Source organism: Brienomyrus brachyistius, chromosome 4 (genome assembly GCF_023856365.1).
Source record: "Brienomyrus brachyistius isolate T26 chromosome 4, BBRACH_0.4, whole genome shotgun sequence".
In the NCBI taxonomy this organism is placed as follows: domain Eukaryota; kingdom Metazoa; phylum Chordata; class Actinopteri; order Osteoglossiformes; family Mormyridae; genus Brienomyrus; species Brienomyrus brachyistius.
Genome location: NC_064536.1, coordinates 41,187,672 through 41,213,805, shown reverse-complemented (window position 1 = coordinate 41,213,805; position 26,134 = coordinate 41,187,672). Strand labels below are relative to the sequence as shown.

Genomic DNA, 26,134 nt, shown 5'->3' with positions numbered 1-26,134 from the left:
AGCCGAGTGGCGTGAGCAAATGAGGCCGCGAGCTGAGCCGCGTGGCATGAGCTAGGATGCCGTAAGCTGAGAGGCCACGAGCTGAGCCGTGTCTCGCGAGCTAGGAGGCAGCGAGCTGAGCCACGTCCGACGAGCGAGGAAGCCTTGGTCCAAGCTGTGTCCCGCGAGCTGAGAGGCCACAAACTGTACCGCCTCGACCCACATTGCTGAACTCGCAGTCTAAAGCGTCCAAGAGGTTGTCATACTGTCCTGTCATCTGGAGCCAGACCCAGTCAGACTCAGAGACTAAGGAAGCTTCTCTGGAAATAAGACTCCTCGGGCTCCTTTTTGCAAGAGTGATATCTAGCCAGCACTGTGCTTTGAACCCCATCACAACCAAAATAATAAAAATTCTGGAGAACAACGTTTTCCGTCATCAGGGCACTCGAGGATGGCGTGAGGTGGGAGGCCGCGAACGGAGCTGCGTGGCATGGGCTGGTAGAGCAAGAGCTGAGCCGAGTGGCGTGAGCAAATGAGGCCGCGAGCTGAGCCGCGTGGCATGAGCTAGGATGCCGTGAGCTGAGAGGCCACGAGCTGAGCCGTGTCTCGCGAGCTAGGAGGCAGCGAGCTGAGCCACGTCCGACGAGCGAGGAAGCCTTGATCCAAGCTGTGCACCGCGAGCTGAGAGGCCACAAACTGTACCGCCTCGACCCACATTGCTGAACTCGTAGTCTAAAGCGTCCAAGAGGTTGTCATACTGTCCTGTCATCTGGAGCCAGACCCAGTCAAACTCAGAGACTAAGGAAGCTTCTCTCGAAATAAGACTCCTCGGGCTCCTTTTTGCAAGAGTGCTATCTAGCCAGCACTGTGCCTTGAACCCCATCACGACCAAAATAATAAAAATTCTGGAGAGCAACGTTTTCCATCATCAGAGCACTCGAGGATGGCGGGAAGTGGGAGGCCGCGAACGGAGCTGCGTGGCATGGGCTGGAAGTGCAAGAGCTGAGCCGAGTGGCGTGAGCAAATGAGGCCGCGAGCTGAGCCGCGTGGCATGAGCTAGGATGCCGTGAGCTGAGAGGCCACGAGCTGAGCTGTGTCTCGCGAGCTAGGAGGCAGCGAGCTGAGCCACGTCCGACGAGCGAGGAAGCCTTGGTCCAAGCTGTGTCCCGCGAGCTGAGAGGCCACAAACTGTACCGCCTCGACCCACATTGCTGAACCCACAGTCTAAAGCGTCCAAGAGGTTGTCATACTGTCCTGTCATCTGGAGCCAGACCCAGTCAGACTCAGAGACTAAGGAAGCTTCTCTCGAAATAAGACTCCTCGGGCTCCTTCTTGCAAGAGTGCTATCTAGCCAGCACTGTGCCTTGAACCCCATCACGACCAAAATAATAAAAATTCTGGAGAGCAACGTTTTCCATCATCAGAGCACTCGAGGATGGCGGGAGGTGGGAGGCCGCGAACGGAGCTGCGTGGCATGGGCTGGTAGAGCAAGAGCTGAGCCGAGTGGCGTGAGCAAATGAGGCCGCGAGCTGAGCTGCGTGGCATGAGCTAGGATGCCGTGAGCTGAGAGGCCACGAGCTGAGCCGTGTCTCGCGAGCTAGGAGGCAGCGAGCTGAGCCACGTCCGACGAGCGAGGAAGCCTTGGTCCAAGCTGTGCCCCGCGAGCTGAGAGGCCACAAACTGTACCGCCTCGACCCACATTGCTGAACTCGTAGTCTAAAGCGTCCAAGAGGTTGTCATACTGTCCTGTCATCTGGAGCCAGACCCAGTCAGACTCAGAGACTAAGGAAGCTTCTCTCGAAATAAGACTCCTCGGGCTCCTTTTTGCAAGAGTGCTATCTAGCCAGCACTGTGCCTTGAACCCCATCACGACCAAAATAATAAAAATTCTGGAGAGCAACGTTTTCCATCATCAGAGCACTCGAGGATGGCGGGAAGTGGGAGGCCGCGAACGGAGCTGCGTGGCATGGGCTGGAAGTGCAAGAGATGAGCCGAGTGGCGTGAGCAAATGAGGCCACAAGCTGAGCCGCGTGGCATGAGCTAGGATGCCGTGAGCTGAGAGGCCACGAGCTGAGCCGTGTCTCGCGAGCTAGGAGGCAGCGAGCTGAGCCACGTCCGACGAGCGAGGAAGCCTTGGTCCAAGCTGTGTCCCGCGAGCTGAGAGGCCACAAACTGTACCGCCTCGACCGACATTGCTGAACTCTCAGTCTAAAGCGTCCAAGAGGTTGTCATACTGTCCTGTCATCTGGAGCCAGACCCAGTCAGACTCAGAGACTAAGGAAGCTTCTCTCGAAATAAGACTCCTCGGGCTCCTTTTTGCAAGAGTGATATCTAGCCAGCACTGTGCTTTGAACCCCATCACAACCAAAATAATAAAAATTCTGGAGAACAACGTTTTCCGTCATCAGGGCACTCGAGGATGGCGTGAGGTGGGAGGCCGCGAACGGAGCTGCGTGGCATGGGCTGGTAGAGCAAGAGCTGAGCCGAGTGGCGTGAGCAAATGAGGCCGCGAGCTGAGCCGCGTGGCATGAGCTAGGATGCCGTGAGCTGAGAGGCCACGAGCTGAGCCGTGTCTCGCGAGCTAGGAGGCAGCGAGCTGAGCCACGTCCGACGAGCGAGGAAGCCTTGGTCCAAGCTGTGTCCCGCGAGCTGAGAGGCCACAAACTATACCGCCTCGACCCACATTGCTGAACTCGTACTCTAAAGCGTCCAACAGGTTGTCATACTCTCCTGTCAACTGGAGCCAGACCCAGTCAGACTCAGAGTCTAAGGAAGCTTCTCTGGAAATAAGACTCCTCGGGCTCCTTTTTGCAAGAGTGATATCTAGCCAGCACTGTGCTTTGAACCCCATCACAACCAAAATAATAAAAATTCTGGAGAACAACGTTTTCCGTCATCAGGGCACTCGAGGATGGCGTGAGGTGGGAGGCCGCGAACGGAGCTGCGTGGCATGGGCTGGAAGTGCAAGAGCTGAGCCGAGTGGCGTGAGCAAATGAGGCCGCGAGCTGAGCCGCGTGGCATGAGCTAGGATGCCGTGAGCTGAGAGGCCACGAGCTGAGCCGTGTCTCGCGATCTAGGAGGCAGCGAGCTGAGCCACGTCCGACGAGCGAGGAAGCCTTGGTCCAAGCTGTGTCCCGCGAGCTGAGAGGCCACAAACTGTACCGCCTCGACCCACATTGCTGAACTCGCAGTCTAAAGCGTCCAAGAGGTTGTCATACTGTCCTGTCATCTGGAGCCAGACCCAGTCAGACTCAGAGACTAAGGAAGCTTCTCTCGAAATAAGACTACTCGGGCTCCTTCTTGCAAGAGTGCTATCTAGCCAGCACTGTGCCTTGAACCCCATCACGACCAAAATAATAAAAATTCTGGAGAGCAACGTTTTCCATCATCAGAGCACTCGAGGATGGCGGGAGGTGGGAGGCCGCGAACGGAGCTGCGTGGCATGGGCTGGTAGAGCAAGAGCTGAGCCGAGTGGTGTGAGCAAATGAGGCCGCGAGCTGAGCCGCGTGGCATGAGCTAGGATGCCGTGAGCTGAGAGGCCACGAGCTGAGCCGTGTCTCGCGAGCTAGGAGGCAGCGAGCTGAACCACGTCCGACGAGCGAGGAAGCCTTGGTCCAAGCTGTGCCCCGCGAGCTGAGAGGCCACAAACTGTACCGCCTCGACCCACATTGCTGAACTCGTAGTCTAAAGCGTCCAAGAGGTTGTCATACTGTCCTGTCATCTGGAGCCAGACCCAGTCAGACTCAGAGACTAAGGAAGCTTCTCTGGAAATAAGACTCCTCGGGCTCCTTTTTTCAAGAGTGCTATCTAGCCAGCACTGTGCCTTGAACCCCATCACGACCAAAATAATAAATATTCTGGAGAGCAACGTTTTCCATCATCAGAGCACTCGAGGATGGCGGGAAGTGGGAGGCCGCGAACGGAGCTGCGTGGCATGGGCTGGAAGTGCAAGAGCTGAGCCGAGTGGCGTGAGCAAATGAGGCCGCGAGCTGAGCCGCGTGGCATGAGCTAGGATGCCGTAAGCTGAGAGGCCACGAGCTGAGCCGTGTCTCGCGAGCTAGGAGGCAGCGAGCTGAGCCACGTCCGACGAGCGAGGAAGCCTTGGTCCAAGCTGTGTCCCGCGAGCTGAGAGGCCACAAACTGTACCGCCTCGACCCACATTGCTGAACTCGCAGTCTAAAGCGTCCAAGAGGTTGTCATACTGTCCTGTCATCTGGAGCCAGACCCAGTCAGACTCAGAGACTAAGGAAGCTTCTCTCGAAATAAGACTCCTCGGGCTCCTTTTTGCAAGAGTGCTATCTAGCCAGCACTGTGCCTTGAACCCCATCACGACCAACATAATAAAAATTCTGAAGAACAACGTTTTCCGTCATCAGGGCACTCGAGGATGTCGTGAGGTGGGAGGCCGCGAACGGAGCTGCGTGGCATGGGCTGGTAGAGCAAGAGCTGAGCCGAGTGGCGTGAGCAAATGAGGCCGCGAGCTGAGCCGCATGGCATGAGCTAGGATGCCGTGAGCTGAGAGGCCACGAGCTGAGCCGTGTCTCGCGAGCTAGGAGGCAGCGAGCTGAGCCACGTCCGACGAGCGAGGAAGCCTTGGTCCAAGCTGTGTCCCGCGAGCTGAGAGGCCACAAACTGTACCGCCTCGACCCACATTGCTGAACTCGCAGTCTAAAGCGTCCAAGAGGTTGTCATACTGTCCTGTCATCTGGAGCCAGACCCAGTCAGACTCAGAGACTAAGGAAGCTTCTCTCGAAATAAGACTCCTCGGGCTCCTTTTTGCAAGAGTGCTATCTAGCCAGCACTGTGCCTTGAACCCCATCACGACCAACATAATAAAAATTCTGGAGAGCAATGTTTTCCGTCATCAGGGGACTCGAGGATGGCGGGAGGTGGGAGGCTGCGAACGGAGCTGCGTGGCATGGGCTGGTAGAGCAAGAGCTGAGCCGAGTGGCGTGAGCAAATGAGGCCGCGAGCTGAGCCGCGTGGCATGAGCTAGGATGCCGTAAGCTGAGAGGCCACGAGCTGAGCCGTGTCTCGCGAGCTAGGAGGCAGCGAGCTGAGCCACGTCCGACGAGCGAGGAAGCCTTGGTCCAAGCTGTGTCCCGTGAGCTGAGAGGCCACAAACTGTACCGCCTCGACCCACATTGCTGAACTCGCAGTCTAAAGCGTCCAAGAGGTTGTCATACTGTCCTGTCATCTGGAGCCAGACCCAGTCAGACTCAGAGACTAAGAAAGCTTCTCTCGAAATAAGACTCCTCGGGCTCCTTTTTGCAAGAGTGCTATCTAGCCAGCACTGTGCCTTGAACCCCATCACGACGAACATAATAAAAATTCTGGAGAACAACGTTTTCCGTCATCAGGGCACTCGAGGATGGCGGGAGGTGGGAGGCCGCGAACGGAGCTGCGTGGCATGGGCTGGAAGTGCAAGAGCTGAGCCGAGTGGCGTGAGCAAATGAGGCCGCGAGCTGAGCCGCGTGGCATGAGCTAGGATGCCGTAAGCTGAGAGGCCACGAGCTGAGCCGTGTCTCGCGAGCTAGGAGGCAGCGAGCTGAGCCACGTCCGACGAGCGAGGAAGCCTTGGTCCAAGCTGTGTCCCGCGAGCTGAGAGGCCACAAACTGTACCGCCTCGACCCACATTGCTGAACTCGCAGTCTAAAGCGTCCAAGAGGTTGTCATACTGTCCTGTCATCTGGAGCCAGACCCAGTCAGACTCAGAGACTAAGGAAGCTTCTCTCGAAATAAGACTCCTCGGGCTCCTTTTTGCAAGAGTGCTATCTAGCCAGCACTGTGCCTTGAACCCCATCACGACCAACATAATAAAAATTCTGAAGAACAACGTTTTCCGTCATCAGGGCACTCGAGGATGTCGTGAGGTGGGAGGCCGCGAACGGAGCTGCGTGGCATGGGCTGGTAGAGCAAGAGCTGAGCCGAGTGGCGTGAGCAAATGAGGCCGCGAGCTGAGCCGCATGGCATGAGCTAGGATGCCGTGAGCTGAGAGGCCACGAGCTGAGCCGTGTCTCGCGAGCTAGGAGGCAGCGAGCTGAGCCACGTCCGACGAGCGAGGAAGCCTTGGTCCAAGCTGTGTTCCGCGAGCTGAGAGGCCGCAAACTGTACCGCCTCGACCCACATTGCTGAACTCGTAGTCTAAAGCGTCCAACAGGTTGTCATACTCTCCTGTCATCTGGAGCCAGACCCAGTCAGACTCAGAGACTAAGGAAGCTTCTCTGGAAATAAGACTCCTCGGGCTCCTTTTTGCAAGAGTGATATCTAGCCAGCACTGTGCTTTGAACCCCATCACAACCAAAATAATAAAAATTCTGGAGAACAACGTTTTCCGTCATCAGGGCACTCGAGGATGGCGGGAGGTGGGAGGCCGCGAACGGAGCTGCGTGGCATGGGCTGGAAGTGCAAGAGCTGAGCCGAGTGGCGTGAGCAAATGAGGCCGCGAGCTGAGCCGCGTGGCATGAGCTAGGATGCCGTGAGCTGAGAGGCCACGAGCTGAGCCGTGTCTCGCGAGCTAGGAGGCAGCGAGCTGAGCCACGTCCGACGAGCGAGGAAGCCTTGGTCCAAGCTGTGTCCCGCGAGCTGAGAGGCCGCAAACTGTACCGCCTCGACCCACATTGCTGAACTCGCAGTCTAAAGCGTCCAAGAGGTTGTCATACTGTCCTGTCATCTGGAGCCAGACCCAGTCAGACTCAGAGACTAAGGAAGCTTCTCTCGAAATAAGACTCCTCGGGCTCCTTTTTGCAAGAGTGCTATCTAGCCAGCACTGTGCCTTGAACCCCATCACGACCAACATAATAAAAATTCTGAAGAACAACGTTTTCCGTCATCAGGGCACTCGAGGATGTCGTGAGGTGGGAGGCCGCGAACGGAGCTGCGTGGCATGGGCTGGTAGAGCAAGAGCTGAGCCGAGTGGCGTGAGCAAATGAGGCCGCGAGCTGAGCCGCGTGGCATGAGCTAGGAGGCCGCCGGCTGAGCTGCGTGTCATGAGCTAGGAAGCCGTGAGCTGAGAGGCCACGAGCTGAGCCGCGTCCCGCAAGCTGGGATGCCCCGAGCTGAGCCGTGTCTCGCGAGCTAGGAGGCAGCGAGCTGAGCCACGTCCGACGAGCGAGGAAGCCTTGGTCCAAGCTGTGTTCCGCGAGCTGAGAGGCCGCAAACTGTACTGCCTCGACCAACATTGCTGAACTCGTGGTCTAAAGCGTCCAACAGGTTGTCATACTCTCCTGTCATCTGGAGCCAGACCCAGTCAGACTCAGAGACTAAGGAAGCTTCTCTGGAAATAAGACTCCTCGGGCTCCTTTTTGCAAGAGTGATATCTAGCCAGCACTGTGCTTTGAACCCCATCACAACCAAAATAATAAAAATTCTGGAGAACAACGTTTTCCGTCATCAGGGCACTCGAGGATGGCGGGAGGTGGGAGGCCGCGAACGGAGCTGCGTGGCATGGGCTGGAAGTGCAAGAGCTGAGCCGAGTGGCGTGAGCAAATGAGGCCGCGAGCTGTGCCGCGTGGCATGAGCTAGGATGCCGTGAGCTGAGAGGCCACGAGCTGAGCCGTGTCTCGCGAGCTAGGAGGCAGCGAGCTGAGCCACGTCCGACGAGCGAGGAAGCCTTGGTCCAAGCTGTGTCCCGCGAGCTGAGAGGCCACAAACTGTACCGCCTTGACCCACATTGCTGAACTCGCAGTCTAAAGCGTCCAAGAGGTTGTCATACTGTCCTGTCATCTGGAGCCAGACCCAGTCAGACTCAGAGACTAAGGAAGCTTCTCTCGAAATAAGACTCCTCGGGCTCCTTTTTGCAAGTGTGCTATCTAGCCATTACTGTGCCTTGAACCCCATCACGACCAACATAATAAAAATTCTGGAGAGCAATGTTTTCCGTCATCAGGGGACTCGAGGATGGCGGGAGGTGGGAGGCTGCGAACGGAGCTGCGTGGCATGGGCTGGTAGAGCAAGAGCTGAGCCGAGTGGCGTGAGCAAATGAGGCCGCGAGCTGAGCCGCGTGGCATGAGCTAGGATGCCGTAAGCTGAGAGGCCACGAGCTGAGCCGTGTCTCGCGAGCTAGGAGGCAGCGAGCTGAGCCACGTCCGACGAGCGAGGAAGCCTTGGTCCAAGCTGTGTCCCGCGAGCTGAGAGGCCACAAACTGTACCGCCTCGACCCACATTGCTGAACTCGCAGTCTAAAGCGTCCAAGAGGTTGTCATACTGTCCTGTCATCTGGAGCCAGACCCAGTCAGACTCAGAGACTAAGGAAGCTTCTCTGGAAATAAGACTCCTCGGGCTCCTTTTTGCAAGAGTGCTATCTAGCCAGCACTTTGCCTTGAACCCCATCACGACCAAAATAATAAAAATTCTGGAGAGCAATGTTTTCCGTCATCAGGGGACTCGAGGATGGCGGGAGGTGGGAGGCTGCAAACGGAGCTGCGTGGCATGGGCTGGAAGTGCAAGAGCTGAGCCGAGTGGCGTGAGCAAATGAGGCCGCGAGCTGAGCCGCGTGGCATGAGCTAGGAGGCCGCAGGCTGAGCTGCGTGTCGTGAGCTAGGAAGCCGTGAGCTGAGAGGCCACGAGCTGAGCCGCGTCCCGCAAGCTGGGATGCCCCGAGCTGAGCCGTGTCTCGCGAGCTAGGAGGCAGCGAGCTGAGCCACGTCCGACGAGCAAGGAAGCCTTGGTCCAAGCTGTGTCCCGCGAGCTGACAGGCCGCAAACTGTACCGCCTCGACCCACATTGCTGAACTCGTAGTCTAAAGCGTCCAACAGGTTGTCATACTCTCCTGTCATCTGGAGCCAGACCTAGTCAGACTCAGAGACTAAGGAAGCTTCTCTGGAAATAAGACTCCTCGGGCTCCTTTTTGCAAGAGTGATATTTAGCCAGCACTGTGCCTTGAACCCCATCACGACCAAAACAATAAAAATTCTGGAGAACATCGTTTTCCGTCATCAGGAGACTCGAGGATGGTGGGAGGTGGCAGGCCGCGAACGGAGCTGCGTGGCATGGGCTGGAAGAGCAAGAGCTGAGCCGAGTGGCTTGAGCAATGAGGCCACGAGCTGAGCCACATGGTGAATGCTGGGAGGATGAGGGCTCAGCTGCTTGTTATGAGCTAGGAAGTCGCAAGGTTAAAGGCTGCAAGTTGTACCCCATCGAGCCACTTTTCTGTACTTGTAGTCTAGTAATAAACACCCTGGAGGGTTTTCTCTCACCAGTGCATTCGAGGATGGAGTGGCTTCACACAGCAAGGGAGGGACGGAAAAGGAGCTTCGTGCAGCTGTGAAGCCAAAAATTGAGCTGCTAGCTGAGGTAGGTAGGAGCTGAGAGTCTGCAAACTGAGCCGCATCTCGCGAATACGAGGTCACGACTTGAGCTGTATCCTATGAAAAGACTGGGCTTAGAACTAGGCATAAAGGTTAGGGTTGGGATAGTTCCTTATCGGGCTTCTAATGAAGTTTTTAATTTTCTTTTTTTATTAAGCTGCGAACAAGAACATCAAACATTCATTAATATAAGAAGTAGGACAAATGTCAGATAGCATGGGATCATTGGGGGGGAAAAAAGAAAAAAAAAATACCACTATCAACAATAATAAGACAATTATTTAAATAAAATACAATGCAAACACCTTACATACTTTTATACATTTATATGTATAAATTAAGTCACATATCAGATAAATTAGCAAATGATTACGGGGCAACACATGACAAATAACCACAACCCTTGTCTTGATGTATGGATATGTGTCTTATAAGCTCTTTTTTCAGGGAAAACAGAAGGAAAGATAGAACAGAAGAAAGATAATCAAAAGATAATAATAAAATCAACTAAATAACAATAATAATACAATTACATAATCATTAGGTGTTGTGATGTAGTGAATATCTGTAGACTATTGAGGCTGCGTACTGTTTCCCCTTAATGGTGGGCATGCATTGTGTGTTGGTGAAGATACAAGTAACACATCAGGGGGTAGAGATGGAAGAGAGGATAGGTGGGAGAAAAAGGAAGATTGATGGGGGGAAGATTGTTGTTTGATCAACGCAGGTTGGGCCGCCGTGCACCGTGAGCAGAGCAGAGGGAGAGGCATGGCAGCCCCCAGGACAGCACCCCCCATGTAAACCCCGGCCCAGGCAGACCACACCGAACGCGACCTGCTACCACTGCGTACCCCTAGACAGGGGCTAGAGTAAAGGCGTATTAAAATGGCAATTCAAGATGGAAGATGCTTATTGGGCTTTTTATTAAGACAGAGGGGTGATGAAGCTGTGCTGTAGTTCAAACGTGTTCCTTTTTTGTGCTTTTACAGACGCTCCCCTCCAAATACTGAGCAGGTTCTGTGCCCATACCGATTTCTTAAAGAAATGATTGACCACAGAAAGTTTGTCATGTCCTGCTGTTTGCTTTTCAATTTGTCTCACATATTTTTGTTTTTTTATAGGCCAGCATATTTTATTTATTTATGAACACCTTTGCTACTTGTTGTGTAAAATAATAAACATTTGAAAAATTATTTGATTTTCTTTGTTGCTTTTTCTCATCCATCTTTAAGTACTGTTTGGTTCATCATGACATTTATAAATTGTATTACATATAAAGGTTCACACACTGATAGGGGTATTAGTAATATATGGCAGTCAATGTTGTCCATAAGACCACATTGTAAAAATGTGTGTCAGTGTATAAAAACACACATGATTTTCTCACTGTCACTGTTTTGATTACGGGTACAGATATGGTGGTACTGCAATATGTCAGAATATCTGCAGACTTTGTCAGTCCTTCATGCAGCTGTAATGATAGAATTAGAACATTTCTGTGTACTGCTACCACATAGTGGACAAATAAAATATTGCAATCAATTCTAAAATCAGTCAGTCAGCCCAGATGTCTTTACAGGCAGTCCCCGAGTTAAGGAAGGCCGACTTATGGACAGCTCATACTTACAATCGGACTGCCATGAAGCCTTTTATATTAACAATTTGGGCTAAATACAATGGTTTGTAATAACAAACAGATGCGCCATTAGTGACACTCCCAGGGGGTTCATTAGTTTCAAGAGAAAGAGGTTACCACCTTGAAAGTAGGTGGCTACCATTGTTCAGGGAAACTCGACACGCAAACTCCGAGACATGCGACGTAAACCAATTTCAGGGGGTTGTAGGGGTCCTTCTGAGGAAATTTTGAAATGTAGAACCTTTAATATTCCCTTTTTCAGGCATCTTAGAGGCCTCATTCCAACAAATTTTACTGACACAAACTTTCATCATACAGTAGTAGTACTAAGTAGTAGTAGCAGTCTGTTACTGAGGACACCAAATGTATCTCATTCTTAGATTATGTTGATTAATGATTGATGTACTGGTCAGTTGCAGTGCTCACTTATCAAGTAATGGTTTCATCAACAAGAGGTCAGCTTACCAGTATCTGAAATAAGACTTTTAACCATTAACCAATCATTAAAAAAAATAAAGTTAACATAACAAAGGAAATTATGTCTATGACTTCATTCATTTATTTATTTCACACCCTATTAGACATGTTAAAGGAACCTACAACTGTCTGAATGTAGCTTCTTCATTCAGTAAATTCAGTGGTCTCCTAAATCAAAATAATTCCATAATCCTACCAGGTACACTCATGTCATGCCCATGAAATACTAGTACTTATGAAAAAAACAACCACTCCAAGTTACCAACTAAAAGTCTCTTTCAAAATACAATGCCTCTGAGCCAAACTGATGTAGGTTCATAATTGGTATAAAAACTGTCAGAATGGGTTAACTTGGAACACGTGTTAATGTTTGTAAACAGGCTCGGCTGATCGTGACATCATCGCCGTACATTATATGGCTAGTAATGGTAGCTAGCCTACACACACAACTAGATCAGCGAGTTCAGATGCTCCAGCATTTTGTCGTTTTTTTGTCAGAATATTTCACTTTGGAAATAAGCTGTCGGCCTTAGCTTTCGAACAAAATCAGTGTCATGCAATATCTCCCCATATTTTTCACCAATTTTACGCCGATGTTGGCTCGAACGAACGAAGATATCGATCGTCTGCTGCTGGTCTGATCCATGTGCATCTGTACTGTGTGAATAAGTCGACGAGTCGAGTTGTATGTCAATGCAATGCATGCGGCAACCGAAGCGACGACACCGGGATGAAATAGTATAGTATTACGCCATGCTGGTCTCACTTCATTAAGTATTAAACTCACCTTCAGTTCCTGCTTTGCTTTCTAGACGCCATTTTGTCCACTTGCCTCAATCAGCCAATCAGAAAACGCAGAATAAAAGCTTGCCAAAAATAGCCAATCAAAACAAAGATAAGAATTAAGAAAGCCAAGCTAAGATGAAGATGGCTGCACCTAGACAGAACATGGAAATTTCTGCAAAAAAATCTTTTACTGTGGCACCGAGTGCTGATCGTTTGATTCTGGGAACAGAGGCAGATTTTTTTTCAGCAACTGAAAGTATCCGGCGATGTACTTACCCACAGGCGCCGAAATATCGCCAGGTGCCGGCTTCAAATGAACCCCCTGTGCTCCTGAAATCATTGCACGGCTTCAGCGGCTTGCTGGCTGGAAGTACAGTACTGTATTTTTGTTTTTTACTGTATAGCAGTAATAATAATGATAATTATTATCATGTACTGCATTTACTTTTCTGACTTTCCTACAAATTCACCTTAAAGACTGACTTTGGGAACCGATCTGGTTTGTAACCTGACGACTGCCTGTACTCTGAATATAACCTCCTACCCGACATTAATCCATATGATGTCCTTCTATTGAAGGGCTCATACACAGTTAAGGGCTGAACTACATGCTGTCAAATTATAATGAATTTATACATTTTCCTGGGATATCTGCTGTTAATCATTATAAAAACGAAGTGAAGAAATAACCATCCTGAAGTAAGTGATTCTCACCTGGAGGCCCATCAGAGGATGAAGAGGAGCATCAGAGGAGCCTTATGTGTGTCTCACTGCCCTCAGATCTGTGGAGACTGACACTCATTTCCTGATTCTCCAAATCTGCATTGTTTCTCTGTCTCTATCTGTGATTGAGGAGTCCAATGAAAAACCCACTTTCTCCTCTCTGATTGGCTGATACGAGTTCTGCTGTCTTCTGTGTCACCTACTGACAGACCACAGCCCACCTGACCAACGTCGTCCTTTACAGCAGTGACTGGCTGTGGCATGTGTGGCTCTATAAGGGCAGCCCTGCATGTGCTGAGGAGGCCAGCAGCACTGCCATGGGGTGTGTGCCACTGGGGGAGGGAGGGTGTCTGGGGGCAAGGGGGGAGGAAGAGCAGGAGGAAGAGCAGTGCCCAGGGCTCTACATCAGCAAGAAACTGTCAGCGAGAGAGACAAAGTATAGCACCACTGAGAAACAGTGATTGATAATTAAGTGAGCTGTCCTCACCCTCCGCTTCTACTTCCTGGGGGGGGGGGGGGGTACTTCCCCCTCTGTTGTGTCCGTGCTCCCCCCATTACTCAGATCACTTAGCACTGTCTAGCTGGAACACCCTTCAGCTTCCAGGGAGCCTATTAGCTGGGGGGCGGGACCTGGTCTGGACTGACTCCCTCCCCCAAGAAGGGGGTCAGTGCAGCAGTGGATAGTTCAGGTCCAGAAAGTAAAAATCCAGACCAAGATTTAGTTTCAACCAACCAGCTGAGTACTCTGTGTCTGTGGCACTTTACACAACTAGTTGTTTGAAACAACATCTAAAACTGGATTTTTACTTTCTGGACCTAAACTATCCACTTCTGGATCAGTGTCATTCTTAAAGTCGTGTTTCAACTTCTGGCAAAGTTCTCCCAGGAGCCTATCTCTGTTGTATGTACAGTCGGCATGTAATTCATTCCTGCCCAGGTCCCTGACAAACAGTTGGAGGCAGAATTACTTGTTATCAGAGTATGTGAATTTATACACACACCAGCAGCTGTGACAGAGTAAGACATTTCCTGTATACTGCTGCCACATACTGGACACAAAGAAGACTGCAGTCAATTCTAAAATCAAAGTTAGTCAACATGCTACCACCACAGACTATTACAGTTTTTCTGAATTGCTAAAACGCATTTCCTAAAATCTCCTCTCCTTTTCTCAAAACACTAAGCACAAACCCTAAAGTTCAAGCTATGCTCATAAAACCTTTTACTTGTCTTGCAAAATCAAACAGTTGAACCGAGACAACTCAAAAGAACCAACTTTACTCAAAATCAAGCACAACTGTCAGAAAACACACAAAACACTACTCAGAAATTGACACACTACATAAACAAATGCAAATCACTCTGGGATAAAAGGAAAATAATCTTTATTTAGGACATTCCTGTACCTATGAAAGCTTATTTACATCCAAACAAAGAAACCTGCAGCAAAACAAAATGCACTCTGTACTTTTACATATTTTTACATCAAAATCAATCAGTCATTCAGCCGCATCATCATGCCTTTGCATCCAGTCAGGCCACAGGACTTCATCTACATCACATGCAATGTTCTCCCTTGCAAGACAACGTGGAAAGAATCCTTTGGCTTCCCGAATCCAGCCTTGGCAAGATTCCATTCTTACATCATCACACGCTGCATCCATTGCTTGGATGAGATTTTCTTGTATGTAGGGATTTCGGTAATATACTTTCCACCACCATGCTGAGAAAAATTCCTCAGTAGGGTTTAAAAAGGGAGTGTATGGAGGAAGGCAAACATTCATAAAATGCTGGTTATTGTTAAACCAATCACGTATTCTTGGACCACGGTGAAAGCTCACATTGTCCTAAATGATAACATAAATGCGATGCTCTGCCTGCTCGTCACCTCTCCGCTCATGTCCGAGCAAAGCATCCCATAGACCATCCAGGAATGTTAGAAGAAGGTCAGTGTCGTATGGCCCAACAACAACATGGCAGTGGACAACCCCATAGCTGCTGATGGCAGCGCATATGGTCACATTTCCACCACACTGGCCAGGCACTTCTACAATGGCACGTTGACCAGTTATGCTGCGACCTCTCTTTCTCCTTTTTGCCAGATTGAATCCAGCTTTATCCATGAAGATGTATTTGTGAGGCCTCTCCATTGAGTCAAGTTAAAAAAGTCTCTATACACAATGAAAATAGATTACCCTCCGTTCTGTGAATGACATATATAGTACAGTATACTGTACATGCTAGTGCAGAGTGTACTGTAACAGTTTAGTTACTTGCACATATTGATTTCGTTGCTCTTTCACTATTTCAGTTTCGCTCAAACGGCACCCTATAGGCTTGTTTCATCCTTATCTGGTTGCGTTGCAGGACACGGTCATTTGTTGAAAGACTCACATGATTTATTCTATCGAAATGCACCTTGTCTACAATAATCTGCTGTTGTATTTCACACAGTTGTATTGCATTGTTTTGATGGACCATCTCAACAATTACTATCTCTTGTTCTTCTGAGAACTTACGTGCTCTTCCACCCCTACTGTATGTGGCCATCTGTCAATTCTGCAAAAAGATAATATTGTTAGCAGTATACATGCTGTACTGTAAATGTTCTCTACTGTACAAAAACAGATATAGTGCCGTAAGGAAATTATTTTTCCCTGTCCCCTTTATAGAGATTGGTGGAGCCATTGACTGACACTGAAGTCACGCCGTAACTTTCAGAGACAAAAATACATTTTACCGGTTTTCTTCCCTGAAGGTCCTGACCATGGAGGCCACTGTGAACCGGCATAGATTTGGTTGCACGTGTTGTCCTGCTTCCCTCATAGTCATGCCATGAACCACAACGTGATCTATGACCGTTGCTCTGATTTCATTTGAAATTGCACCTCTTCTTCTTGGTCTTCCTCCTCGTCCACCTCCTCTGACTCGCACTCCTCTTCCTCTTCTGTTGTAATGCTCCATGTTGAATTCAGTCACACCGCTTTCATTTGACTTGGCTTATGTCCTGTTTATTGAATGGGTTCCACACATCACAGACTGCACACATGCGTGCTCAGTTTTCAGTGGTAGTGTGTTAATGATGAAAACAGGGTGTTATTTCTGTGTAACTTTTAGAGTCTGTGTGTGCCATTCTGGGTCCAAGTGCACCACACTGCTAAATGTGTTTTGTGAATGAGAATGTGTTTAGAGTTTTGCAAACTGTGGAATTGATTTGATGAAGGAGTTTTGGTAGTTGACAGTTTAGTTTTTAAACTGAGGTTTAGTGTTTTGGCAATTCAGAAAAACTAACAGGAAGTGATAAAACTTCATGGAAGAATATGAATATAAACATACAGATGTAGTAAATATATTATGCAAAATTTATCTTCATCTTAATTACACTGAATGGTGGAGTGAGAGAGAGTGAGAGCTTGTCTCAGAGTAAGTGATCCTCACCTGGAGGAAGAAGATGAAGAGGAGCATCAGAGGAGCCTTATGTGTGTATCGCTGACCTCAGATCTGTGGAGACTCAATTCCTGACTCTCCTTAACCTCACTGCCTCCCTTTTTGTGGGTTTTAAATGTTTAAAAATCATCCATCTATCTTTCCCCCTCTTGCCCAGGCTGGGGTCACAGTCAGCCTGGGGCACATCCCAGGAAGCACGGGGCCCAAACCGGGGACACAAACAGCACACTGACAGCCAGGGGCAGGATTCAAACCCAAACCCCTGATAGTATGAGGCGTCCGTGTTACACACAGCCACCACTGCAGCATGCAGGAGCAATGAAAAGCATTTTTATTAACATGGTGTATGACAAGTCACACAGTCTGTGTTCTGCATTTTCAGTAATATTCCATCTATCAATAAACTGCAAATCTGTAATAAAGCATCAAAATAGTGAAGTTACTCCAGCAGGGGGTGTCAGTAAACCCTCATCAGTGTGTATACTGTACACAAGAGAAATGATAGACGGATCGGTGCAGCATTGGCAGTAATGTGGACGCTGTACTGTACTGTCGAGAGGAGGGAGCTGAGCTGGAAGGCGAAGCTTTTGATTTACCAGTCGATCTATCTTCCTACCCTCACCTATGGTCTTGAGCTCTGGGTAGTGACTGAAAGAATGAGACTGTGGATACAAACGACCGGAATGAGCTTCCTCCACAGCAGGCCTGGGCTCAGCCTTTGAGACAGGGTGAGGAGCTCAGACATTCGGGAGGAGCACTGAGTAAAGCCGCTGCTCCTCCGCATTGAACTGAGCCAACTGAGGGGTTCGGGCATCTAGCTGGGATGCCTCCTGGACGCCCCCAGGGGAGGTGTTTCCGGTATGTCCAACCAGGAGGAGGCCCTGGGGCGTTTCTCTCGGCTGGCCTGGGAACGCCTTGGTATCCCCCGGTGGAGCCGGAAGAGGTGGCTGGTGAGAGGGAGGTCTGGGCATCCCTGCTTAGACTGCTGCCCCTGTGACCCGACCCCAGATAAGCGGCAGAAAAGGGATGGATGGATGGATGGAAGGAAGGAAGGACGGACAGACAAGAGAAAGAGACACTGGCCAATACTTTCTCAAAATACTGTATATTATGATAATAGACATTTTATATTATACAAATAAACTAATACTGCTAATGATATTTTCTCCATTAATATAAAAGTGACATTTCACAGACCGCCAGAATAAAACCTCACATTTACATTTATCTTATTTAGCAAAAGTTTTTCTCCAAAGCGACGTACAAGTGCAGCAAATGGTGTCTTGATCACGGTAAAAATGCACAACAGCCACAAATGTCTGTTTCTCACTGGCTGATTCTTACTGTCACACTGTAACATGACATTGCTGCATGCCATTTAAATACAGCTCACATCACTGTAAAATTCTCCTCCATGGTGATGATCCCTCCCCATCACTGGAGTATCTGCGTGTCCCTCTCATCCTGGGCAGCAGCTCCCCACATGTAGAGCAGTGCCTCAGTTGCTGCCCCCTATTGGACAAGGAACAGACAAGCATTAACATCAATTTGGTTTCTCAGACACTAACACCTTCCTTAGCATTTCAGGGAATGTAGAGAATCAATGTTAGTTCTACAGGAACAGGAAATGAACCAGATTGATACATTAATCTGTGAAACCTCTTTAGTTTCATCCGATTAAAATCTGATGCCAAGTGAACAGCAGGTATGATGCTGGAATCATGACCATATACAGTGTCAAAGGAAACTCATAGCTAGGTGAACAGTAGGCAGGGTGTGTATTTTGGCAGCTTGGATGCCATGGGACCATCTGATTGTGTAATTAGTACCACAGTAATTCTTCCTTTCTGTTGCGGTGATGCTGGCACTTTAATATCAGCGAAACGGCAGAGTGTGTGAGGGGCTGGAGCTCCCATATGACATCAGGGTTAGGAAGTGGCTGTAGAGCAGAGTGTGTGAGGGGCCGGAGCTCCCATATGACATCAGGGTTAGGAAGTGGCTGTAGAGCAGAGTGTGTGAGGGGCCGGAGCTCCCATATGACATCAGGGTTAGGAAGTGGCTGTAGAGCAGAGTGTGTGAGGGGCTGCAGCTCCCATATGACATCAGGGTTAGGAAGTGGCTGTAGAGCAGAGTGTGTGAGGGGCTGGAGCTCCCATATGATATCAGGGTTAGGAAGTGGCTGTAGTGCAGAGTGTGTGAGGGGCCGGAGCTCCCATATGACATCAGGGTTAGGAAGTGGCTGTAAAGCAGAGCTGAATGTATGTAGCAAAAATATACGAATAGATGGTTATAAAATACCGAAACGGTCAGCAATATCAGGACAAAAGTATAATCATCAGCGGACTAAGGGGGATGAGTGATGATTTTGTTATTCTTCGATTCCCGGAGACTGGGAAAACGTGCTAGGTGTGTGATATCCCCTCCTCGGCACCACTGACCAGCGGGGCAGCGGAAGTGACAGTAAAGTACACTGGTGGATGTCTATGGATGCTGACATACATGGGTTGTCATGGGCTGGCGGTGGGGTCGCTTTGGCTTTGCATGACTGCTTCACGCTTGCTGGGTTGTCTGTTGGGGGGTGATGCTTGGCGATTGCTTCTTGCGTTAATTGACGTGCCAGCTAATTTGGTGGCATGCTGGTTGATGTATGGGGTGGCTGTGGGCTGGCGTCCCCTGGCTGGTGGCTTAGTGGGTGTGGGGTGCTCAGGGGGGGCTGCAGATACTTTACCGTTGGTTCTTGGTGGGTGGCGCGGGTCTGTGATGCGTCTTGTATTGGTTTGTGCATTGGATCGTCGGGGGTCATGGATTGCTTGGGTGTTGCTTAGATGTATGGATTTTGTCCTTCTTATAAAGTGTCACTTTATGTAGTTGTGGTGTTTTTCCTTCATTTTGGAACCAGCCACTACTGTTGTCTATAGATGTCCAATAGACTGAATTGTCATTAGGAGGTCGAACTAAAGTGTGTTTTATGTTTCTCATAATCGTTTAAGTTTGGCAGTTACGTTATAAAAAGTAATGCTTTTCTTTAAACAGTGCAGTCGGGATTTTCTTCCATGCCCGGTGGCATCATTTATAATCAGTGAACATATGACCCACATGCAGCATGGCACAGACTAAATGTATCACAGCTCATGTTACAGCAGATTCTCCAAACTCACCTCTCTGTGCTTCAGGGTGACTGAGCTGTAGATCACGTCGCTGGCTGGGGTTACAGCAGGACAGTGTGAAGAACATCCTGAGGACACCTGCTGAGAGCATTTAGCTGCTCACAGTGGAGGTACAAGACTAACCTTTGTACAGAAACCACAAATCCATAAACTCCCAAACCTCCCATGTGAATCACTATGAAATATCAGGGGTATCATGGTACTTCTTGGTTCATTACTGCTAATTGTGATACACATGGATCTGAGAGATCAGCTGAGGTGTAGATGTACCTGCCCAGTCAGTACATTATTGATATACTTGTCACTCTCATTGGTACGGGCATAGGAGCAGTATCACAAAAACTGATTTACATGAAACCATCTTACCTCTGGCAGGACAATGGAGCTGTAGGTGACATCAGCACCAGGCTCCTCAGAGGTCTGAGAGAGGAACATTATGACCATGTATCTCTACAGAACCACCTGTCCATTCTTTAACTGACAACAATGAAACGTCATTAGTGATGAATTTGGAGATAATCCAGTGTACAAGTAAATAACTTTACCATTAAAGTTATTTTCCAAAATTAAGACTTTTTATTTCCATTTAGAAACCATTATAATGCAGTAACTCACTTTTGAACTGGCAATGAATAATAAAGGAACTATCAGCACCTGGTAATGAATGACAAGAGGAGTACGACACCCGGTACTGAATAACAAGGGGAGAATCGACACCCGGTACTGAATAACAAGGGGAGTACGACACCCGGTACTGAATAACAAGGGGAGAATCGACACCCGGTACTGAATAACAAGGGGAGAATCGACACCCGGTACTGAATAACAAGGGGAGTACGACACCCGGTACTGAATAACAAGGGGAGAATCGACACCCGGTACTGAATAACAAGGGGAGTACGACACCCGGTACTGAATAACAAGGGGAGAATCGACACCCGGTACTGAATAACAAGGGGAGTACGACACCCGGTACTGAATAACAAGGGGAGAACCGACACCCGGTACTGAATAACAAGGGGAGTACGACACCCGGTACTGAATAACAAGGGGAGTACGACACCCGGTACTGAATAACAAGGGGAGACCACCAAGCAGACCAAGACATTGAAAGAGCAGCAAAGAACAAAAAGACTTGCTTGTCGGGGTAGAACACGCTCTTTATTTGCAGTCTTTAGCAGGAAAATAAGAAGCACCCAACAAGCACCAGACCTAACACAGTATGAAAACACAGGAAGGTCAGAGGCTGGACCGTCAGGTATGCAAACGGTGGGTGTCGCGTTTTAAGGAAGACACGAGACAGGTTGTAAACTGAAGCTGTTCAGTCATTTTTTCCCAAAAAACCTGCTCTCCTCTTCCTGCGCACTGTCCCCTTAATATTCCCCAAACGTAACGTATTTTTTGTGCGAGTACATAACCTCTACTCCCCCCCCCCCCCCCCAGAAAACAAAATCAGTCATGATAATTCGGCAAACTGCACTCACCCAGTTGTTTGGGATGCCCTAAAATGTTTCAGATAAACAATATATTAACACAATTTGGCATGGAAAAGCACAATAGTACTTAGCGTACCCAGCACATTAAATGAACTGCACAGAGAGCCAGGTGCAAGGTCAGCATATCAGAATTCAGTCAAAGTCCCTTGGGTAACCTGGGCGAGACTGGATGCGAGCTGATCTTCGAGGGGACTCCAATGTAGACTCGAATGGATGTGCGGCTGGGCATTGAGTGTGCTGCACTATGGGTTCAGATGTGAGCACACCTCGTTCCATAGGTAAGTTCTAATCACCTTCTGATGAAGGGGAGCCAGCATGAACATGAGTGCTGGCCAATTCCGGAGCTGCCACCTTGCGGAGGCGGCCAGCGTGCCATCGAGACCCATCAGAAAGAGAAAAGGTAGCTGGCCCTAGCTTCCCCGCCACCTGAATAGGAGGGGACCAGAATGAGACCAGCTTGTGGTCACGATGAGCGCGGCGGATTCTGACCCAATCCGAAACGGCAATAGTGGGGTTCCTCGTCCCCCAAGACCGATCAAACCGCAGCTTCATCTTGTGCTGCTGGGCGGACACCCTGTGGCAGCATGTAGGGGGAGGGGCCACTGGCCTTGAGTCGATCCAGTGGAAGCTGCAGTTCGCAGCCCAACATAAGTGACGCTGGCGAGCAGCCTGTTGTGCTGTGCTTGGTGGCTCTGTAATGGAGCAGTGTGTGAAGGAGCACCGCTGAAAAGGGGTAACCTTCAGCTAAGTGGGCTCAGATGCCATACTTAAGGGTCTGATTGAGACGCTCCGCTCCGCCATCGGCCTGGGGGTGATATGAAGTTGTGCAGATGTGACGGATGCCTGGATCCGTCAGAAAGGCTTCGAACTCAGCAGACACAAATTGGGGCCCATTATCCATCGTAATAGCCAGAGGAAGTTCCCATCGAGCAAAGAGGGCGTCTAAAAAGTCAGTGAGTACCCGTGCCGTGACAGTGCCAGTGGAGACCACCTCAGGCCACTTAGAGTGGAGATCATGCACCACAAGGAGGAACCGCTGCTGGTGTGGAACTCCATGTAGTTCCCCACAGATATCCAGTTGGAGATGTTCCCAAGGATGGGCCAAACCGGAGGCTGCAGAGGGGGTGGTGCAGGTTGGCCCATTTTCCTGCTCATAAGGCAAGCTGCACAATCCCTAACTAGGTTTTCTATGTCCCTATCAATGCCGGGCCACCATACTAGGTCCCTACAACGTGGTTTGACATGTACAATGCCCAAATGGCCTTCATGTGCCATGCTAAGAACACGGGCCTGAAGGCTGCTTGGCACCACTGTGACAGCTCCACGAGCTACGCAGTGCTCATTCCAACATGAAAGCTCATCCCTGACCCTGTGGTAAGGGGTCACCTCAGCAGAGACTTCAGTCGGCCAGCCTGTGCGAATGTATGTACGAAGCTGAGGAAGGACTGGGTCTGGTTCTGAGGCCAGCCGGAGTTCATCAAAGGAGACAGCTGCCTTCAGTGGTGTGTGCATCATCTGGCTGAGGTCTGGTTCCTGAGAGATGGAGTCAGGTGCTGCAGGATACTGGGTGTAGCGGGACAGCAGGTCTGCCACAACGTTATCACAACCTGGGGTGAAACAGGATGATATTGTACTGCTGCAGCTGCTCAGACCACCGGTCATTGTGGTTTGCATCCTGTACTAGCTGTTGCAAGCAAGGCTGTCAGGGCCTAGTGGTCAGTGCGCAGTGTAAATGCCCTGCCATAAAGATACATGTGCCACCGCTCACAGGCCCAGACACAGGCTAGAGCCTCACGTTCGCCCACGGAATATTTTCGTTCGGTGGGGGTGAGAGCACGGGAGGCAGAGCCAATGGGCCAGTCCACTCCATCCTGCAGCTGTGACAGTACAGCTCCAACTGCCACAGCTGAGGCATCACAGGTGACAGAGGTGGGGCAGGAGAGGGAAAAGTTTGCCAGAATAGGAGGTGATGTGAGATGGGACTTCCGGAGCTGGAAAGCCTCAAAGCAGGCTGGCATCCAAATGCATCTTTCTGCAGCAGCTGATGTAATGGAGCTGTGGTAGCGGAGTAGTGAGGCAAAAAACACACAGGTAATAAGCTGTCATGCCCAGGAAAGAGAGAACCTGGTTAGCATTCGTGGGTCCAGAAATACGCTGAATGGCCTCAATATTAGGTTGAAGTGGAATGAGGCCCTCAGCCGTGAGGCAGAATCCATGGACCATGATGTCATCGAGGTAGATAATCACCCCAGGTATGCCAGTGAAGATGGTAGTCATAATCTTCTGGAAGCAGCTGGGGGCAGAGCTAAGCCCAAATGAGACCCATGTGCACTGAAACACTCCAGCATGTGTCACAAAAGCCGTGAGATTCTGGCTGTCAGGCTGGAGAGGGATCTGCAGATAGCTCCGACGAAGGCCCAGTTTTGTGAAGACCATCGAGCCATGAAAGTGGGAAGTGACTTCTACTATGGAAGGGAGGGGGTACTTGTCAGGGACAACGGCCTTGTTTACAGCCCGGAGGTCGACACAGAGACACAGACTCCTGCATTTCTACTTAGCTATCACCAGATTTGAGATCCACTTAGAAGCATCAACTAGCTCAATAATGTCTGCCTCCAGCAGGTGGCGCAGCTCAGCAGCAACACCATCATGAAGGGCCAGGGGACTCAACATGAAGTACTGAAGTTATAGATGGGACAAGTAGGGGTTGGTGATTAAATGTGGAGAGACAGCCTACGCCCTCCAACAGGGGACTGCTGTTGCCATGGCAAGTTAAAACGGCAGATCCAGTCATATCCAGTAGGGAGAATCCAAGGGCAATAAAAGAGTCAAGGCCCATGTTGGCAAAATGGTGGGAGACGTGAAAGGGAAAGTCTGGGACTAGTTTATAGCCACAGCGGACTGATAGCCGGCTGGAGCCTAACGTGAATTTTGGAAGTGCCATAGCCACATGGAGCAGGAACGGCCTTAGAAAGTGGCACATGGGAAAAAAACTACCGTACAGTATCTAGATTAAGTGAATGTGGCCCCAGTACCCAATAAGAGGGGAAGGCAGACTTTGTCCAGCTCTACAGTACAGGTTTTAAAAGCTGGCAGTGTGAATAGTTGTAGAAGCAGATGGAGGTGCAGTGGAGAGTGACAGTGCTGTAGAATTTGCAGGGGTCGACCGGCATACATTGGCAAAATGGTTAACTTTGCCACAGCGCTGGCACCGTTGCCCATGGGCAGGACAGCTCCGGGCCCCAGTAACACGGCGTCATGATACGGCAAGCTCGGACTGGGAAAACAGGTGAAGGACAAAAAGGGATTTAATAGGGAGCCGGATCGGCATACGGAACAAAAATCACCATAACAATACAATGACAGAACTAGGGAAACATTCTCTGACCTGGACATAAATACACAAAACTAATGAAGACACTTCGAAACAGCTGGTAAACACGGGGATTCCACGGCATCCAGGAGGATCGGACGGGCGGGTCGACACATTGTAGAATGAGCCACAATTCCCACAGCGTTGTCATTGTTGCTTTCGCGGTGTATAATGCACGTCTGAACCAACTTCAGATAGTCCTGACGAAGGTGGCTGTGATGCAGATACATATTGTGCAGGGAGCGAGGTGACAGCGGGGTAAGGTAATTTAGACGTAAACTCCACTGCTGTTTCAATTTGAAACGCGACTTGTATAGCGCTAGCGAGGTCATGTGCTGCTGTCAACAGTCGCTCTCTAATTTTAGGGTGGTTAGAGTGTTCAGCCAGCTGACCACGAATGAATTCATCCTGCATGCCACCAAATTTACAAAGACTGGCTAAACCACGCAGATTAGCCACGTACTGATGTACGGACTCACCCGGCTGCTGTCGCCTTCGGCGAAAAAGAATCTGCCACAGGATGACACTTTGTGGAGCTGCGAAGTGAGAACCCAGGAGCGAAACAGCGTCTTCATACATCTCCGCAGGTCCGAGCGTCCGAAAGATCTGCCGTCCTTCCGTGCCTAAGCAGTGAATAAGTATGGCTTTCTTCCGAGCGTCGCTGACTTCATGCTGTCCCAGGACATCCGAGTATGTCTGGAATGATTCCAGCCAGCGAGTCCAAGGGACAGGAGGTTCGCCGGGAAGTGCAAGAGAAGGTGAAGGTGGTGGAAGTGCAAGCTCTATTCTCGTCGCCAAAATGTCGCGTTTTAAGGAAGACCGAAGCTGTTCATTTATTTTTTCCAAAAAAATTGCTCTCCTCATCCCGTATACTGTCCCCTTAATATTCCCCAGACGTGACGTGTTTTTTGTGCGTGTACATAAAAGTGAGTAATTTACATGATGCTAAAGACATGCGAGGGTCGTACAGGGTGCATACAAGACACGGGCAACCATATATGCCACGATCGGGAAAACAAGGGATTTATTAGGGGATGACACCATCGGGAACTCAAGGACCACCAGTAACATTAAGATGTTAATGACCCTGGGTAGCATTTGTGGGTTCGGAAATACGCTGAATGGGGAAACATACTCTGAGGCGGACTTAAATACACAGGACTAATTAGATGTAACAAAAAGCAGCTGATAACACGAGGATTCAACTTGAGGTAGGTGAGGGGGCGTGGCACACAAGAGGATCGGCATGATCGGAGCATGACAGATTTTCTTCCCATATGAAACATGAACTTACTGTCCTTCCTAGATTTTGGCCCCCAGCCACATTTTTCGCTACAAGGAAAGAAATGAGGAAAAAAATAGAAAATTATTCTGCTGACACCATTGTCTCTGTCCTTAACCGACACAGATGACTTGCTTTGTAACAAACACATTCACTTTTAATCAGCATGTACATACATCTGAAAATATTATCAAGTCTAATTAATGAGTAAAACTATCTACTCAATAGGGGCAATAGTTTTCTTATTTCTATGACAACTGATTACCAGTCTGAGCTTGCTGGTAACCAATCAGTGAATCCCAGGCGGCCCTGGTTAGAATAACTAATTCAGGGAGGTTTTTATAAGCTCAGCTGGGTGGACACAGACTCAGGGGGTCAGAGGAAAGTCTGATCATGGATCATGGAGGAAAGGGTTCGGGTTAGAAAGGCTCCTTCAGGGCTGCTGTCCTCTGATGTCCTG

At 49.6% G+C, this 26,134-nt stretch overlaps 1 protein-coding gene and 1 long non-coding RNA gene across 6 annotated transcripts in view; one reads left to right on the top strand and one right to left on the bottom strand.

Annotated features, from left to right (window-relative positions):
- LOC125739764 (uncharacterized) overlaps window positions 1-26,134 on the top strand; it is a 216,646-nt gene that overhangs the window by 66,645 nt on the left and 123,867 nt on the right. The gene's annotated exons all lie outside the window — the stretch shown is intronic.
- The window catches only part of LOC125739739 (polymeric immunoglobulin receptor-like), a 61,817-nt gene continuing 53,128 nt past the window's right edge, over window positions 17,446-26,134 (bottom strand). For 2 of the 5 annotated variants that reach the window (XM_049010171.1, XM_049010172.1), the window contains 2 exons: window positions 24,872-25,724; window positions 19,611-22,626 (listed from right to left, as the gene is read on the bottom strand). In XM_049010171.1, the coding sequence (XP_048866128.1) occupies window positions 21,962-22,626; window positions 24,872-25,256 (1,050 nt within the window). In that variant the 5' untranslated portion in view covers window positions 25,257-25,724 and the 3' untranslated portion in view covers window positions 19,611-21,961. The other 3 variants (XM_049010170.1, XR_007397256.1, XM_049010173.1) reach the window with 3 other exon arrangements.